The sequence below is a fragment of the Carcharhinus amblyrhynchos genome, unplaced genomic scaffold (assembly GCF_965287045.1).
Source record: "Carcharhinus amblyrhynchos unplaced genomic scaffold, sCarAmb.v2.hapA scaffold_536, whole genome shotgun sequence".
Taxonomy (NCBI): Eukaryota; Metazoa; Chordata; class Chondrichthyes; order Carcharhiniformes; family Carcharhinidae; genus Carcharhinus; species Carcharhinus amblyrhynchos.
Window position 1 is genome coordinate 98,272 of NW_027650276.1, and position 18,266 is coordinate 116,537.

The 18,266-nt window shown below is 51.7% G+C and overlaps 1 protein-coding gene across 2 annotated transcripts; it reads left to right on the forward strand.

The window, feature by feature from the left end:
* Positions 1 to 148: 148 nt before the first annotated feature.
* LOC145339559 (splicing factor U2AF 65 kDa subunit) lies at positions 149 to 17,823 on the forward strand. 2 transcript variants are annotated; one of them, XM_080184044.1, is made up of 11 exons: positions 149 to 405; positions 5,687 to 5,822; positions 7,540 to 7,643; positions 7,916 to 8,067; positions 8,677 to 8,793; positions 9,007 to 9,145; positions 9,708 to 9,787; positions 10,101 to 10,223; positions 12,061 to 12,147; positions 16,740 to 16,988; positions 17,406 to 17,823. In XM_080184044.1, the coding sequence occupies exons 1-11, from the start codon at positions 357 to 359 to the stop codon at positions 17,538 to 17,540; spliced, it is 1,371 nt and encodes a 456-aa protein (XP_080040170.1). In that variant the 5' UTR covers positions 149 to 356; the 3' UTR covers positions 17,541 to 17,823. The 2 variants fall into 2 exon arrangements, with proteins under 2 accessions (XP_080040170.1, XP_080040171.1); XM_080184045.1 differs by having other exon boundaries at positions 7,922 to 8,067.
* Positions 17,824 to 18,266: the final 443 nt, after the last annotated feature.

Sequence of the window (18,266 nt, forward strand, 5' to 3'; positions counted from 1 at the left end):
CTCGCGTGATCCTTCTGGTGCGCAGGCGCCCCGGTTTTGAGGGCACCCAGCGCCAGTGCCCAAGCGCCCCGGCCCCGAGTCCTCCCAGCGCCAGCGCGCAGGCGCCCCGGCCCCGAGTCCTCTCAGCGTCAGTGCGCAGGCGCTCCAGCCGAGTCCACCCAGGACTTGGCGGGGCGGCTTGTGCGGCTGCGTAGTTGCCTCCCTCTCTCCCCCCCGTACCCCCTGGAAATCTGTGAAGCGCGGCGTGGAGGAGAGAGAGAGAGAAAGAGAAATAACACAATATATGTATATAAAACACTTCCTGGGCTCCAAATACCTCCTTCCAGGCCAGCCGCCCGCCCAAGCACAGCAGCAGCATGTCTGAGTTCGATGAGTTCGAGAAGCAGCTTCATGAGAACCGGCAGGGTGAGTACGAGAGGCAGGCTTCAGGGCCTAGTCCCTAAATCACCCAGAACAGCATGAAAACCCCCCCAATAAACATTAAAACACAAATATAACCCTGAATAAACCCAAATAAACCTCACTAAACCCCTTTACAGGGGGAGAGGGGGGCAGGCTTCAGGGCCTAGTCCCTAAATCACCCAGAACAGCATGAAAACCCCCCAATAAACATTAAAACACTAATATATCCCTGAATAAACCCAAATAAATCTCACTAAACCCCTTTACAGGGGGAGAGAGGGGCAGGTTTCAGGACCTAGTCCCTAAAACCCTTCAAAAGAGCATGAAAACTCCCAAATAAACATTAAAACACTAATATAAACCATAAAATAAAGATATAAATGCCACTAAACTGGAATAAACCCATTTACAGGGAAAGGCCTTCTGCTCCGAGTTTGTGATTCTATAAAGCTGAATAAACACAAATAAACTCCTCTGAACCTGCGTATACCTGTCTGTAGGGAGAGAGAGGGGGTTCAGGGCCTAGTCCATAAGAGCAAAAAAAACCTAAAACACAAAAATAAACATTACAACACTGATATAAACTGCAGTAAACCTCTATAACCGCCCCACCCCCCATAAGGGGGGGAACTAGACTTCAGGGTTTGTCTACAAAAAAACCCCAGATCAACAATAAAACATCGATATTAAACTGAATAAAGTCAAATTACTGTGGGTACTGGAATCTGAAACGAAAACTGAAAATCTCAGCAGGTCTGACAGCGTCTGTGGAGAGAAAATAAGAGCCAGTGTTTTGAGTCTGGATGTCCCTTCGTCAGAGCTGATGAAGGGTCATCTAAACTCAAAACATTGGCTCTTTTCTCTCCCCACAGATACTGTCAGACCTGCTGAGATTTTCCAGCATTTTCTGTTTCTGTCGAACTGAATAAACCACACAACCTGAATAAACCTCACTCAATCTGAATAAACCCATCTACCGGGGGAGGGAGACTCAGACTTCAAGGCCTAGTCTGTTTAAAAAAAACCCAAATAAACACAACTAAATAAACCTTAAAAACCTCACTAAAGCTGAATAAATTCCTTTTACGGTGGGAGAGGGAGCAGGCTTCAGGACCCAGTCCATAAAAACTTCCAAATAAACTTCAACCCAATAAACACTGTCCAAAGAGGTGCAGGTTAGGTGCACTGGCCATATTAAATTGCCTCTAAGTTTCCTGGAATGTGTAGGTTAGACGGATTCGCGGGGTAAATGTGTGGGATTACGGGAATGGCCTGGGTGGGATCGTTGTTGGTGCAAACTCGATTGGCCAAATGGTCCTCTACTGCACTGGGGTTTCTATGAGACCTGAATAAACCCCTTTACAGGGAGAGAGGGAAGCAGGCTTCAGGGCCTAGTGCATAAAAATACTGAATAAACATTATACCAAAATGGCAGGTGGCACAGTGGTTAGCACTGCTGCCTCACAGTGCCAGGGACCCGTTTCAGTTCTGGCCTCGGGTTAATTTGTGGAGTTTGCATGTTCTCCCCGTGTCTGCGTGTGTTCCATCTGGGTGCTCCAGTTTACTCCCACACTCCAAAGATTGTGTGGGTTAGATGGATTGGTCATGCTAAATTGTCCCTTAGTGTCAGGGGGACTAGCTGGGTAAATACATGGGGGATATGCAGATAGGGATGGTATTTGGTGCAGACTCAATGGGCCGAATGGCCACCTTCTGCACAGTAGGACTCTCTGATTACTTCTAAAATATCCAAATACACATCAAATGTCCAAGTAAAGCTGAGTGAACCCCTTTACAGGGGGGGAGAGAGAGAGAGAGACAGGCTTAATGGCCTGGTCCATAAAAACAGCTCCAAGGACTTGAATAAAGCCCTTTAGAGGGGAGTATGAGAAGCAAGTTTCAGGGCCTAGTCCATAAAATCCCCCAAATCAAGATTAAAACATCAAAATAAACATTAAACACCTGACATTAAACTGAATAAACCTGGGGGAAGGCAAGCTTCAGGGCTTAGACCATACAGATTACCAAAGTGGAACAGTCTAGAACAAGAGGTCAGAGATATAGAGTGAAAAGGAGGTTGGTTCAATCTGAGATGAGGAGAAGCTACTGCTCTGAAGGTTGTGAATCTGTGGAAGTCACTGCCCCAGATGCAGTGGAGGCAGAATCAATCAACAGATTCAAGAAAGAGATAAAGATTAAAGTTAATAGTGTCACAAGTAGGTTTACATTAACACTGCAATGAAGTTGCTGTGAAAATCCCCTAGTCGCCACACTCCGGTGCCAGTTCGGGTACACAGAGGGAGAATTTAGCATGGCTAGTGCACCCTAACTAGCACGTTGTTCGATCTGTGGGAGGAAACTGGAGCACCCGGAGGAAGCCCACACAGACATGGGGAGAACTCCACACAGACTATGACCCAAGCCGGGAATTGAACCTCGGTCCCTGGCGCTGTGAGACTGCAGTGCTAGCCACTGTGCCACCCATTAGTATTTCAATGGTGCACAGCGCTCCCAGTGTGGTCTAACCGAGGGATACGGAGACTGGAACTGTGCACAGTGCTCCGAGTGTTGTCTAACCGAGGGATACGGAGACTGGAACTGTGCACAGTGCTCCCAGTGTGGGTCTAAGCAAAGGGTACGGAGACCGGAATTGTGCACGGTGCTCCCAGTGTGGTCTAACCAAGGGGTGCGGAGACTGGAACTGTGCACAGTGCTCCGAGTGTGGTCTAACCGAAGGGTATGGAGACCGGAACTCTGCACGGTGCTCCCAGTGTGGGTCTAACTGAGGGATACGGAGACTGGAACTGTGCACGGTGCTCCCAGTGTGGTCTAACCGAGGGATACAGAGACTGGAACAGTGCACAATGCTCCAATGCAACTACATTGCAGTGTTAATTCAAGCCTTACTTGTGACTAGTAAATAAACTTTACTGTGAAAATCCCCAAGTTGCCACACTGAGGGAGAATTTAGCATGGCCAATGCTCTTAACCCGCACGCCTTTGGATGGGGGGGGGTAGGACTGGAGTACCCGGAAGAAACCCACGCAGACACAGGGAGAATTTGCAGACTCCACACAGACAGTGATCCAAGCCAGGAATCAAACCCGAGTCCCTGGAGCTGTGAGGCAGTGATACCAACCGTTGCTAGATAGAATGGTTTGCGACGTGATAGAGATGTTTATGAAGTAACAGGTATGTTTCTGATGGAAAGCGGGATGAAGGACGATGGGGAACAGGCAGGAAAGTGGAGCTGTGACCAGGATAAGGTCAGCTGTGATCAGCTTAAATGGCAGAGTGGCTCGAGGGGCTAAATCAAATCTTAATGAGATATTATCTCATTAATCATCTAATTAAAACTCCCAAATAGACCTTAAAATGACCACACCTGAATAAAGCCCTTTACAGGGGAAGAGAAAGATTGGTGTCTTTCACTGATCCAACCTCAAAACCCCTCATTGGAGGAGAGGAAGGCAGGCTTCAGAGCCTAGTCTACAATCCTAACACAAAACTGAACACACAGCCCAAAATTAACTTAAAAACATCCTTTGGAGAGGGGAACACTCAAATCAATACAGTTAGTGCTTGGCCTGACAGGGTTGTAAGTGACTGTCTTCTGGTTGGGGCTTCTGGTGGTTAGGTAATCCTCTTCTCCAACTCCCCAACAGGGTAGCTGGCAAGCACTTTGAACACGGTTTCATCTCCTTCGATGTTTGTTCTCCACCTCCTGCTGTGTGCACTCACTTCTTCGGAAAACAAGAGGGCAGAATTCAGCCCTTTGAGCCTGCTCCACCATTCAGTCTGGTCGTGGCTGATCCCCTATCGCGACTCGCTACACCTCGCCGTGCATTCTCCCCATACCCACTGCTGTCTTCAGAGACTAGAAATCTCTCTGTTTCCACCTTTAATATATATTCAGTGGCTTGGCCTCTGCAGGTTCACCACCCTCTGAGTGAAGAAAAATCTGTAAAAAGGCCTCCCCTGTACCCTGAGACTGTGACCCCTTGTTCTTGACCTTCTAACCAGAGGAAACCATATCCCTGCATCCAGTCTATCCAGCCCTGTCAAGAGATTTATCTGTTTCCATGAGACGCCCTCTCATTCTTCTAAATTCCAGTGAATCCAGACCCAGTCCAGCCAATCTCTCATCATATGACAATCCTGCTATCCCAGGAATCAGTCTACTGAACCTTCTCTACACTCCCTCTAGAGCAAATATTATCCTGTTTCAGAGAAGGAGAGCAGAACTACGCACAATACTCCAGATGTGGTCTCACCAAGGCCCTGTCCAGCTGCAGTAAGACATCCTTGCTCCTGTCTTCAAGTCCTCTTGGGAAGGAATGGACACAGCACACCAGTTGAATGCAGTTCCACCTCTGTGTCCTTCCCACCTAGTCTAGTGTCAACAGCAAACCGTGTTGCCTGAATCTGTTTCTCCATCTTAAGTCGTGAATGTGGACTGTAAATAACTGAGGTCCAGCAGTGATCGAGATGACACTCCACTACTCACACCTGACCGAACGGGGAGAGCCTCACTCCTGCCCAATCCCTGCTTCCTGTCCATTAACTGATCTACTGGCCATGCCAGGATATTATTCCCAAATCCCATGGGCCCTTCACCTTGTGACAAGCTCAAGTGTGGCACTTTGTTCAGTTCGAACAGTGAATCGAGGTAAACCGCACATACTGCTCCCCCTGGGGAATTTTGCAACTAACACTGTGTTGTAACATTTTGTTTTACGTTTCTTGTTCCATGTCCTTAAATTCCAGCCCTCACCCGACACCAGATCTTAGGAAACTCCCTGGTTTTCCCCACCCCCATTCATCCCTAAACATTCTGGTTACATTTTCAAGCTAACAACACACTAGGATCTAGTGAAAGATTATAACCAATACTATTGCATTTCCCCCCAGCCTCTGTTCTCCCCCCAACCTCCGTCCCTCCGGCCCCGGCCTCCATTTCCCCCCACCTCCATTCCCTACAATCCTCATCCTCCTGTTCAAATCGCTCCCTCTCTCTCTATCCCTGTAACCTCCTCCAGCCCCTACAATCCTCAACCTCCTGTTTAAATCCCTCCCTTGCTCCCTCTCTCTCTATCCCTGTAACCTCCTCCAGCCTCTCCAGTTCTCGATTTACTGTGGGTAAAAGCCAGGGATTGCTCGTGGCCCTGCTGGTTGATGGTAGTTCGCCAGAGTTTACCCACCGTTCTGATTGCAGCCGGGACATGGGTGATGTCTCACCCCCATCTACTGCTCACTCCACCTCTCTTCCTCCCCCAATCTGTAGAGCGAGACAAGGAGAACCGTCACAAGAAAAAGAGTCGCAGTCGTTCCCGAAGCCGGGATCGCAAGCGGCGGAGTCGGAGCAGGGACCGGGTAAACCGGGAACGGCGGAGTGCTTCTCGGGAACGCAGGCGTCGCAGGTAACATGGCTAACCTTGGTGAGAGGGAGGCAGCATGGCAATGTGAGAGAGAGGGAGGGAGCTGGATTAACATCAGTACAGATACCAATGTGTAACACAGGATGCTGGGGGGGAGGAGTTACTGAGTAACAGTGTGAGGGAGCTGGATTAATATCAGTACAGATACAGTCAGTAACACAGGGTGCTGAGGGGGAGGGGTTACTGAGTAACAGTGTGAGGGAGCTGGATTAACAGTACAGATACCAACAGTAACACAGGGTGCTGGGGGGTGGGGGGAGAGGGGTTACTGAGTGACAGTGTGAGGGAGCTGGATTAACAGTACAGATACCAACAGTAACACAGGGTGCTGGGGGGGAGAGGGGTTACTGAGTGACAGTGTGAGGGAGCTGGATTAACATCAGTACAGATACAGTCAGTAACACAGGGTGCTGGGGGGGGAGAGGGGTTACTGAGTGACAGTGTGAGGGAGCTGGATTAACATCAGTACAGATACAGTCAGTAACACAGGGTGCTGGGGGGGAGAGGGGTTACTGAGTGACAGTGTGAGGGAGCTGGATTAACATCAGTACAGATACAGTCAGTAACACAAGGTGCTGGGGGGCATGGGGTGGTGGAGAGAGGGGTTACTGAGTGACTGTGAGGGAGCTGGATTAACATCAGTACAGATACAGTCAGTAACACAGGGTGCTGGGGGGAGAGAGGGGTTACTGAGTGACAGTGTGAGGGAGCTGGATTAACATCAGTACAGATACAGTCAGTAACACAAGGTGCTGGGGGGCATGGGGTGGTGGAGAGAGGGGTTACTGAGTGACTGTGAGGGAGCTGGATTAACATCAGTACAGATACAGTCAGTAACACAGGGTGCTGGGGGGAGAGGGGTTACTGAGTGACTGTGAGGGAGCTGGATTAACATCAGTACAGATACAGTCAGTAACACAGGGTGCTGGGGGAGAGAGGGGTTACTGAGTAACAGTGTGAGGGAGCTGGATTAACATCAGTACAGATACAGTCAGTAACACAAGGTGCTGGGGGGCATGGGGTGGTGGAGAGAGGGGTTACTGAGTGACTGTGAGGGAGCTGGATTAACATCAGTACAGATACAGTCAGTAACACAGGGTGCTGGGGGGAGAGGGGTTACTGAGTAACAGTGTGAGGGAGCTGGATTAACATCAGTACAGATACAGTCAGTAACACAGGGTGCTGGGGGGAGAGGGGTTACTGAGTAACAGTGTGAGGGAGCTGGATTAACATCAGTACAGATACAGTCAGTAACACAGGGCGCTGGGGGGAGAGGGGTTACTGAGTGACAGTGTGAGGGAGCTGGATTAACATCAGTACAGATACAGTCAGTAACACAAGGTGCTGGGGGGCATGGGGTGGTGGAGAGAGGGGTTACTGAGTGACTGTGAGGGAGCTGGATTAACATCAGTACAGATACAGTCAGTAACACAGGGTGCTGGGGGAGAGAGGGGTTACTGAGTGACAGTGTGAGGGAGCTGGATTAACATCAGGACAGATACAGTCAGTAACACAGGGTGCTGGGGGGGAGAGGGGTTACTGAGTAACAGTGTGAGGGAGCTGGATTAATATCAGTACAGATACAGTCAGTAACACAGGGTGTTGGGGGGAGGGTGGGGGTACTGAGTGACAGAACTGGATTAACATCAGTTGAACTGCCTTGAGACTGACTCCCCCATCTGTCTCTCTCATTGTCCAGCCGATCTCCGAGACGGATTCAGAAGAAGAAACCATACAAATACTGGGATGTACCGCCCCCAGGATTCGAACACATCACCCCCATGCAGTATAAAGCGATGCAAGGTGAGATGCATCGAGCCCCTCGGTGGCTTTACAATGCCTGACCCTCCATCAGTTCTCCTCATATTACACAGGAATGGGCCATTCAGCCCCTCAGGCCTGTTACACAGGAACAGGAGGAGGCCATTCAGCCCCTCGAGCCCGTTACACAGGAACAGGAGGGGGCCATTCAGCCCCTCAAGCCTGTGATGAGGGTGAGATTTTCTTCCACGTGTCTAATCTTTTTTTATTTGTCTCTCCTTCTCTTGTCTCCTTCGGTTTTCCTTTTTCTAAAGCGGCAGGTCAAATTCCAGCCACCGCACTACTGCCCACAGTCACCCCTGATGGTTTGGCGGTCACCCCAACCCAGGTTCCAGTGGTTGGCAGTCAGATGACTCGGCAAGCGCGAAGACTCTACGTTGGCAACATTCCCTTCGGTGTGACTGAGGTATTTCCAAAATCTTATCCCCATCAAACACTCCCAGGACAGGTACAGCACGGGGTTAGATACAGAGTAAAGCTCCCTCTACACTGTCCCCATCAAACACTCCCAGGACAGGTACAGCACGGGGTTAGATACAGAGTAAAGCTCCCTCTACACTGTCCCCCCATCAAACACTCCCAGGACAGGTACAGCACGGGGTTAGATACAGAGTAAAGCTCCCTCTACACTGTCCCCCATCAAACACTCCCAGGACAGGTACAGCACGGGGTTAGATACAGAGTAAAGCTCCCTCTACACTGTCCCCATCAAACACTCCCAGGACAGGTACAGCACAGGGTTAGATACAGAGTAAAGCTCCCTCTACACTGTCCCCATCAAACACTCCCAGGACAGGGACAGCACATGGTTAGATACAGAGTAAAGCTCCCCCTACACTGTCCCCCATCGTAGACACCCAGGACTGGTACACCCCCCTCTTGTCCCCCCTCCCCGGGAGGCTGTGGATAGTCAGGGATTGAGTCTATCGGAGATGGTGGGGGTCACGGAAGTTCTCTTGCAACCTCGTTCGCGAGTGATATCTCACCCCCTTTCTTGTGTGTGTCTTCCCGATAGGAAGCAATGGCAGATTTCTTCAATGCTCAAATGCGTCTGGCCGCGCTCTCGCAGGCAGCAGGGAACCCTGTGCTGGCCGTACAGATCAACCAAGACAAGAACTTCGCCTTCCTCGAGGTACGTTCGCTGCTGACTTTCCCACATTTTGGGGGCTGGTTCAGAGTCATTCAGTGGCACACAATCCAGCCCCTTCATTCTGTTCCCCCCCCCCCTTCACTCCCATCCCCCCCTTCCCTCCGTCCCCCCCGTTCTGTCTGTCCGTCCATCCCCCACCCACTCAGCCCTCCCCTCCCCTCTGTTGCTCTCTCATGTTCGCTCTCTCTTTCTCAGTTCCGATCAGTTGACGAGACGACACAGGCGATGGCTTTCGACGGTATCATCTTCCAGGGCCAGTCGCTGAAGATCCGTCGCCCGCACGACTACCAGCCGCTGCCCGGGATGTCTGAGAACCCGTCCGTATACGTGCCAGGTAAATACTGGCTGATACCCAGCGCAAGCGGGCTCATTGTAGGAGCGCAGCGACTGGGCAACATTTACACGTTCCAGAAAGAGGGAGAGGGCGAGGGAGGGATGTGAACAGAGGGCGAGGGAGGGATGTGAACAGAGGGTGAGAATTGGAGGGGCTGGAGGAGGTTACAGAGATAGGGAGGGAGCGAGGGAGGGATTTGAACAGGAGAATGAGAATTGGAGTTGCTGGAGGAGGTACAGAGATAGGGAGGGAGGGATGTGAACAGGAGGGCAAGAATTGTAGGGGCTGGAGGAGGTTACAGAGATAGGGAGGGAGGGATGTGAATTTGAAAATTGTGGTCTTGGGGACTGGCTGCCCCTGCAGTTATCTGCGGGGATTTAGTGATTGATTGTAATTTCTGTGGGAATGTGGATGAATGTTGGCCCAGTGTGAGATGAGTAGCTCTTACAGTCCTTTCTCACAGTGTCCCAGGCTTCTGACTGTCCCAGGGTCACCTCAGTGTGTTCACGTCATGTTCTCCTCTAACCCCCCCCCGTCTGTTTCTCTCTCTGTGTCCTTGCAGGTGTCGTTTCCACTGTTGTCCCTGATTCCCCACACAAGCTGTTCATCGGAGGTCTGCCGAACTATCTAAACGATGATCAGGTAATCACGGAGACACCCTCTGGGGGTGGGGACAAGGGAGTGCTGCACTGTCGGGGGTAGATGTATGTACTCTAGGATTTGAGCCCCATAATCCAGGCCGACACTCCCCCCGGTACCAGTACTGAGGGAGTGCTGCACTGTCGGAGGTAGATGTATATACTCTAGGATTTGAGCCCCATAATCCAGGCCAACACTCCCCCCCGGTGCCAGTACTGAGGGAGTGCTGGGAAATAAATCCAGGCTCTGTTGCTATGAGATTTCATGCCCTTCACATAACTCTGACTCTCTATCACTCATCTGTTCTGGTTCACAGGTGAAGGAGCTTCTCACATCTTTTGGACCCCTGAAAGCATTCAATCTGGTGAAAGATAGTGCTACTGGGCTATCCAAGGGTTACGCTTTCTGTGAATACGTTGACATCAACGTCACTGATCAGGTAAGGGAGCACGGCAGGGGCTGCTTACCGAGACCCCGGGGTCCGGCAGTTACTTGGGGAACCTCACACTGGGAGTTATCGCGCCCTGGTCTCTTTCTCTACCCTGGGTATGGTGCCTCGCAGAACCATAGGAAGTTGCTGGATGAAAATCTGTGCTGCTTGGTGCCTCAGTTGGGTTCTTGCTCCAGCCTGGTCTGTTCAAGCATTAGTATTAGTGCCTAGTGCCAGTACTGAGGGAGTGCTGCACTGTCGGGGGTAGATGTATATACTCTAGGATTTGAGCTCCATAATCCAGACCGACACTCCCCCCCGGTGCCAGTACTGAGGGAGTGCTGCACTGTCAGGGGTAGATGTATATACTCTAGGATTTGAGCTCCATAATCCAGGCTGACACTGCCCCCGGTGCCAGTACTGAGGGAGTGCTGCACTGTCGGGGGTAGATGTATATACTCTAGGATTTGAGCTCCGTAATCCAGGCTGACACTGCCCCCGGTGCCAGTACTGAGGGAGTGCTGCACTGTCGGGGGTAGATGTATATACTCTAGGATTTGAGCTCCATAATCCAGGCTGACACTGCCCCCGGTGCCAGTACTGAGGGAGTGCTGCACTGTCGGGGGTAGATGTATATACTCTAGGATTTGAGCTCCGTAATCCAGGCTGACACTGCCCCCGGTGCCAGTACTGAGGGAGTGCTGCACTGTCGGGGGTAGATGTATATACTCTAGGATTTGAGCTCCGTAATCCAGGCTGACACTGCCCCCGGTGCCAGTACTGAGGGAGTGCTGCACTGTCGGGGGTAGATGTATATACTCTAGGATTTGAGCTCCATAATCCAGGCTGACACTCCCCCCCCCCCCCCCCCCGGTGCCAGTACTGAGGGAGTGCTGCACTGTCCGGGGTAGATGTATATACTCTAGGATTTGAGCTCCATAATCCAGGCTGACACTCCCCCCCCCCCCCCCCCCCCGGTGTCAGTACTGAGGGAGTGCTGCACTGTTGGGGGTAGGTGTATCTACTCTAGGATTTGAGCTCCATAATCCAGGCTGACACTCCCCCCGGTGCCAGTACTGAGGGAGTGCTGCACTGTCGGAGGTAGATGTATATACTCTAGGATTTGAGCCCCATAATCCAGGCCAACACTCCCCCCGGTGCCAGTACTGAGGGAGGGCTGCACTGTTAGACGTGCCATCTTTCAGGACGAGACATCAATCGAAGGGCCCAGGCCAGTGGTGTGGATGACCCCATGGTCGCTCTCGGTTCAGGCGAGGTGTCCTGGGCTGCAGTATTTAATCCCACAACATAACTCCCTCCCTGGAAGGAAAGTGGCTCTCAGTCCCATCGCGGGGTCTGCGCTGTGTCTGGAATCGCGTCTCTCTGGCCGTTGCCATGTGCTTTGGAACACATCCTCTTTCCCCAGCGCTTCTCCCAGCCCTCCCCCAGCAATGCCGCCCGCTCCCCCGGCACGCCCATGAAGCCCCCACTCAGTGAATATTCTGATGTCTTTGCATCGATCCTACGATGAATTTTTTTTCTGTTCTTCTCCCCCCATTGGTTTCAGAGACCATCGAACAAGGGCAGCCGCTAAGAAGCACGGCCACCCGTACTCTTCCTCCCTAGCTAACCGCCGCGCTAGACCGCCTGCGAGAATTAAGTCGTTGTCCTTCTCTGATCACCCCAACCCTCCCCCCCCACGTCCCGCCTTCCCCCAACTCCACCTCCCTCCGTCCCTCTAACCCCCACTCCACCCTGTCTCTGCTCCCTCACCCTCTGTCCTCCCTCCCTTTGCCTCACCCCTCCCCTCCCCGCCCATCCCGACGTTACCCCTCTTTTCTTACAGGCCATTGCCGGATTGAACGGCATGCAACTCGGAGACAAGAAGCTCATCGTCCAACGGGCCAGCGTGGGGGCGAAGAACGCAACCCCGGTAAGTCGCAGGAACCTCCGTCTCCATATCGCACCGGTGGGAGCTGGCAGTGGGGATCGAGGTGGTATTTGGATGGCCCTGGGGGAGAGGGGGCTGGTGAGGTCTGCCCACCACTGATTAGATCAGCGTTTATTGCCCATCCCTAATTGCACCTTCAAAAGGTGGTGGGCAAGCCCCCATCTTGAACCCACTGCAGTCCTGTGTGGTGTAGGTACACCCACAGTGCTGTTAGGGAGGGAGTTCCAGGATTGTTATTGGACATCAGTCAGTCCCGCGTGTTCTCCCCCAGGAGGTAGAGGTGGGAGGGTTTGGAAGGTGCTGTTGAAGGAGCACTGGGGAAGTTGCGAGTATTATCAAGGATTTCATAAATCAGTATTTGGAAGGCAGTGGTGTAATCAGACACAGTCAGCACGAATTTACAAAAGGAAATCATCCTTGAAGAATATATTGGAATTCTTTCAGGATGTAACGTATGGAGTTGACCGAGGAGAACCAGTGGATGTGGTTTATTTAGATTTTCAGAAGGCTTTCGACAAGGTCTCACATAACAGACTACTGTGTAAAGTTAGAGCACATGGGATTGTGGATAATGTCTTGAGATGGATAGAAAGCTGGTTAGCAGATAGGAAGCAAAGAGTTGGCATAAATGGGTCTTTTTCAGATTGGCAGTCAGTGATTAGTGGGATTCTGCAGGGATCTGTGCTCAGACCCCAACTGTTCACAGTATATATTAATGATTAGGAAGAGGGATCTGTGTGTATTATCTCCAAATTTGCAGATGATACGAAGTTGGGTGGGAGGGTGAGCTCTGGGGAGGATGCAGAGATGGTTCAGTGTGATTTAGACAGGCTGAGTGTATGGGTATCTGTATGGTAGATGCAGTATAATGTGGATAAATGTGAGGTTATCCACTTTGGTAGCAATAATAGGAAGGCAGATTGTTATCTGAATGGGTTAAATTGAGAGGGTGTAACTGGATACTCAGTGAGACCTTGGAGTCCTCGTGCATCAGTCGCTGAAAGTAAGCGCGCAGGTACAGCAGGCAGTAAAGAAGGGAAATGGTATGTTCGTCTTCATAGCGAGAGGCTTTGAGTATAGGAATAGGAATGTTTTACTGCAATTGTACAGGGTGTTGGTGAGGCCACCCCTGGAGTATTGTGTACAGTTTTGGTCTCCTTATCTGAGGAAGGATGTCCTTGCTATAGAGGGAGCACAGCGAAGGTTTACCAGGCTGATCCCTGGGATGGCAGGTCTGTCATATGAGGAGAGACTGAGTGGGTTAGGATTATATTCACTGGAGTTTAGAGTGAGAGGGGATCTGATAGAAACTTATAAAATTCTAACAGGATTAGACAGGGTAGATTCAGAAAGAATGTTCCCGATGGTGGGGGAGTCCAGAACTAGGGGTCAGAGTTTGAGGATAAGGGGGAAACCTTTTATAACTGAGGTGAGGAGAAATTTCTTCACCCAGAGGGTGGGGAATGTGGAATTCACTCACACTGAAAGTAGTTGAGGCCAAAACGTTGTGGGATTTCAGAAAGAAATTAGATTTCAGTCTTGGGGCTAAAGGGATGGAGGGATATGGGAGAAAGGCAAATAGCTTTTTTCACCTCTGTAGGGTTTCTATTGGACCCCCAGGATTCTGACCCCACCCACAGTGCAGGAACGGCCGATATATTTCCAAGTCAGGATGGTGTGTGTTGGGCTTGGACGGGGAACTTGCAGGTGGTGGTGTTCCCCATGTGTCTGCTGCCCTTGTCCTTCTAGGTGGTAGAGGTGGCGGGTTTGGAAGGTGTTGTGGAAGGAGCCTTGGTGAGTCGCTGCAGTGCATCTTGTAGATGGTACACACGGCTGCCTCTGTGTGTCGGTGGTGGAGGGAGTGAATGTTGAGGGTGGGGGTTAGTGTGTCGATCGAGCGGGGCTGCTTTGTCCTGGATGGTGTCGAGCTTCTCGAGTGTTGTTGGGAGCCGCACTCATCCAGGCAAATGGAGAGTATTCCATCACACTCCTGACTTGTGTCCTTGTAGATGGTGGACAGGCTTTGGGGGGAGTCAGGAGGTGAGTTACTCTCTGCAGGATTCCCAGCCTCTGACCTGCTCTGGGAGCCACAGTATTTATACGGCTGGGTCTGGTTCAGTGTCTGGTCAATGGTAACCCCCAGGATGTTGACAGTGGGGGTTTCAGTGATGGTAATACCATTGAATGTCAAGGGGGAGATGGTTAGATCCTCTCCTGTTGGAGATGGACACTGCCTGGCACTTGTGTGGCGCGAACGTTACTTTGCTGCTTGTCAGCCTGAGCCTGGATACTGTCCAGGTCTTGTTGTAGTTGATTCTGCAGCTGTCCTGGGCAGTGGTGTTTCCGCAGCTGGAGTACTGCACAGAGTTTTGGTCTCCTTACTGAGGGAGGGATAGACTGGCATTGGAGGCTGTTCAGAGAAGGTTCACTGGGCTGATTCCTGGGGTGAAGGGGGTTTGTCTGAAGGGGAAAGGTTTGAGCAGATTGGGGCCTGGAACCCACTGGGAGTTTAGAATGACAGGATCTTATTGAGACGGGATGGATGCTGAGAGGATGTTCCCCCTCCTCGTGTGGGAGACTCTAGAACAAGGAGGACACAGTTTCAGAATAAGGGGATCTCGCTCCGATTGAAGATGGAGGAGGAGGAATTCCTCCTCTTAGAGAGGGAGGAGGGGTCAGTGTGTGGAATTCTGCCCCCCACCCACCAGAGAGCAGTGGGGGCTGTGACTCATTGACTATATTCAAGGCCAAATTAGAGAGGCTTCTGATCCACAAGGGGTCACGGCTGGAGGGGGGACGGAGGGGGTCACGGCCGGAGGGGGGGGGCCAAGGGGGTCACGGCTGGAGGGGGGGCTGAGGGAAAAGGGGGATTTCTGAAAGAAATGGCGGAGGTGATAGTGGATGCCTTGGTGATTATTTTCCAAACGTCGCTGGATTCCGGGGAAGTGCCGGAAGATTGGAAAGCAGCTAATGTTACGCTGTTGTTTACGAAGGGTGCCAGGCAAAAGGCGGGGAATTATAGGCCGGTTAGTTTAACGTCTGTTGTAGGTAAAATGTTAGAATCTGTCATTAAGGAGGAAATTGCGAGGCATCTTGAAGGGAATTGCTTGATAGAGCAGACGCAGCACGGTTTCATTAAAGGGAAGTCGTGTCTGACAAATTTACTGGAGTTCTATGAGGATGTGTCTAGGGCGGTGGATAGAGGAGAGCCGGTGGATGTGGTCTTTCTGGATTTTCAGAAGGCGTTTGACAAAGTACCTCATAAGAGGCTATTGCAAAAGGTCGGGGGACATGGAGTTGGGGGTAGGGTGTTAGTGTGGATAGAGGATTGGTTGTCAAATAGGAGGCAGAGAGTGGGGGTCAACGGGTGCTATTCGGATTGGCGGATGGTGACTAGTGGAGTGCCCCAGGGGTCGGCGCTGGGGCCTCAGCTTTTTACTATTTATATAGATGATCTGGAGGAGGGAACCGAGTGTAGGGTGTCGAAATTTGCTGATGACACCAAGATTGGGGGAACAGCAAATTGTGCGGAGGGTGTGGAGAGTCTGCAGAAGGATCTAGATAGGCTAGGCGAATGGGCCAGGAAATGGCAAATGGAATTTAATGTTGGCAAGTGTGAGGTGGTCCACTTTGGTAGGAATAATGGTAGGAAGGACTATTACTTACATGGCGAAAAACTGCAGCAGGCGACGGTGCAGAGTGACCTCGGGGTCCTTGTGCATGAGTCGCAAAAACCCAGCTTGCAGGTGCAGCAGGTGGTCAGGAAGGCGAATGGGATGCTGGCCTTCATAGCGAAGGGGATTGAATATAAAAGTAGGGAGGTCTTGCTGCAGCTGTATAGGGCATTGGTGAGGCCGCAGCTGGAGTACTGTGTGCAGTTTTGGGCGCCGCACCTGCGCAAAGATATTTTGGCCTTGGAGGGAGTGCAGAGGAGGTTTACTAGGCTGATACCGGAGTTGAGGGGGTTGAGCTATGAGGAGAGGCTGAATAAACTAGGCTTGTACCCATTAGAGTTTAGAAGAATGAGGGGAGATCTCATTGAGATGTATATGATGATGAATGGGATGGATAGGATAGAGGTGGAAAGACTCTTCCCGCTCAAAGAAGACAGTAGGACTAGGGGGCACAGCCTCAAGATAAAGGGGGGGCGGTTTAGAACAGAGTTGAGGAGGAACTTCTTCACTCAAAGGGTGGTGAATCTCTGGAATTCTCTGCCCGTTGAAGTGGTGGAGGCTGCCTCGCTAAATATTTTTAAGACGCGGGTTGATGGGTTTTTGATAAGAGAGGGGATTAAGGGTTATGGGGAGAGGGCGGGAAAGTGGAACTGAGCCACGACAGATCAGCCATGATCTTATTGAATGGCGGGGCAGGCTCGAAGGGCTAGATGGCCTACTCCTGCTCCTATTTCTTATGTTCTTATGATTTGGGATTACAATCAGATCAGCTATTGAATATGGACTCGGAGGCTGGAGGGGGTGCTGAGTAGCCTCCACCTGCTCTGATGTTACATTGCCGCCTGTACTGAGAGTCTAATGGTTTTCCCATTCTCCCCTCTTCCCACCCGGACTGTCCAGAACACGATAAACCAGACTCCAGTCACACTGCAGGTACCAGGCTTGGTGTCAACGCAGGTCCAGATGGCTGGGATGCCCACTGAGATTCTGTGCCTGATGAATATGATCACCCCAGAGGAGCTGGTGGATGACGAGGAATATGAGGAGATTGTGGAGGACGTTCGTGAGGAGTGCAGCAAGTATGGCATCGTCAAATCCATCGAAATCCCACGGCCCATCGATGGCCTGGAGGTGCCAGGCTGTGGCAAGGTACACCTCTTGCCCTCATCCTCACCCTGCACCCAGTTGCTGCCCCGTCCCTCCCTCTCTCTGTAACCTCCTCCAGCCTCTCAATTCTCACCCTCCTGTTCAGCGCGCACCTTCCCTACCTCTCTCTGTGCTCCGCCTCCCTCGCACCCTCCCTATCTCTGTAACCTCTGAGATCTCTGTGCTCTGCTGATTTCGGTCTCTCAAGCGCCCTGGGGGGATCCTAAACTCTGGAATTTCCACTGTAAACCTCCCCACCTGTGTCTCCCCCTACCCACCACACCTCTACTCCACCTCCCCCCCCGCCCCTTTCTGAATAGCTCCCTGCTGTACATTCTTTTAGCCGCTCTCTCTCTCTTGTGCTGTATTGTTGGGTTTGATCCCCTCAGACTGATCTCTCCCCTCTCTCTTGCCTCACAGATCTTTGTGGAGTTTGTTTCGATCCTCGACTGTCAGAAGGCAATGCAGGGGCTGGCTGGGCGTAAATTTGCCAACAGGGTGGTTGTCACCAAGTACTGCGAACCAGACTCGTATCATCGCCGTGACTTTTGGTAGAATTTCTCTTCCCTCCACCCCCCTGACGTCGAGCAAGCCACACGGGACTCCAGATCTGTGTTTTTTTGTTACTATTTTTTAAAAGAATATTTGTTTCTCTTTATTTTTTCCCTCCCCTCTTCGCAGGCCCCCTCCTTCGCCCTGGACCCCCTTTTCCCCACTTACCTCTCCCCTACTTTTTATTTTGTGCTGTCTTGTCTTCACAGAAGCCTGTCGGCGTTTGTGGCGTGGCTTGGGGGTTGAGAGCGGGGTGGGGGTGCTGACGGCTGGCGCCGGTCCCCCGGGGACTGGGGTGCAGTCGAGAGGAGGGGAGGGGGTGTGGGAAAGGGGTGCAGTAGTGAACAGGGGTGGGGAATGGGGGAGGTGCAGGGGAAGTGGGGGCATGCAGGGAGGGGGTTGGCAGAGTGCAGGGAGGGGATTGGGGGGTGGGGGTGCAGGGAGGGGAGGGGAGTGGGGGGCACAGAAGGTGAGTGGGGGGGGGTGGGGTCACAGGGAGGGGAGTGGGGTTCTGAATGCTTCTGTTGTTGAGACAGCACAAAATCTATTCCTCCCAACCTGTGAATGCGGTTCCTTGTCAGTGTCTTGGGGAACTGGCCAGAGGGCTGTGCACACCGTCTCCCCCAGTCAGATATCCCCAGTCCGGCACACCCAGGCACTGTCTCCCCCATTGCTGTTCCTGCGGTTTTGTGTGTGTGGGGAGGGTGTGAGAGTTAGAAGGCGGGTGAA

Coding starts and splice junctions, on each gene's coding strand:
- LOC145339559 (XM_080184044.1), top strand. CDS start 357: ATGTCTGAGTTCGATGAGTTCGAGAAGCAGCTTCATGAGAACCGGCAG. Junction 8,794..9,006: donor AGAACTTCGCCTTCCTCGAG/GTACGTTCGCTG, acceptor TCTCTTTCTCAG/TTCCGATCAGTTGACGAGAC. Junction 12,148..16,739: donor GGGCGAAGAACGCAACCCCG/GTAAGTCGCAGG, acceptor CGGACTGTCCAG/AACACGATAAACCAGACTCC.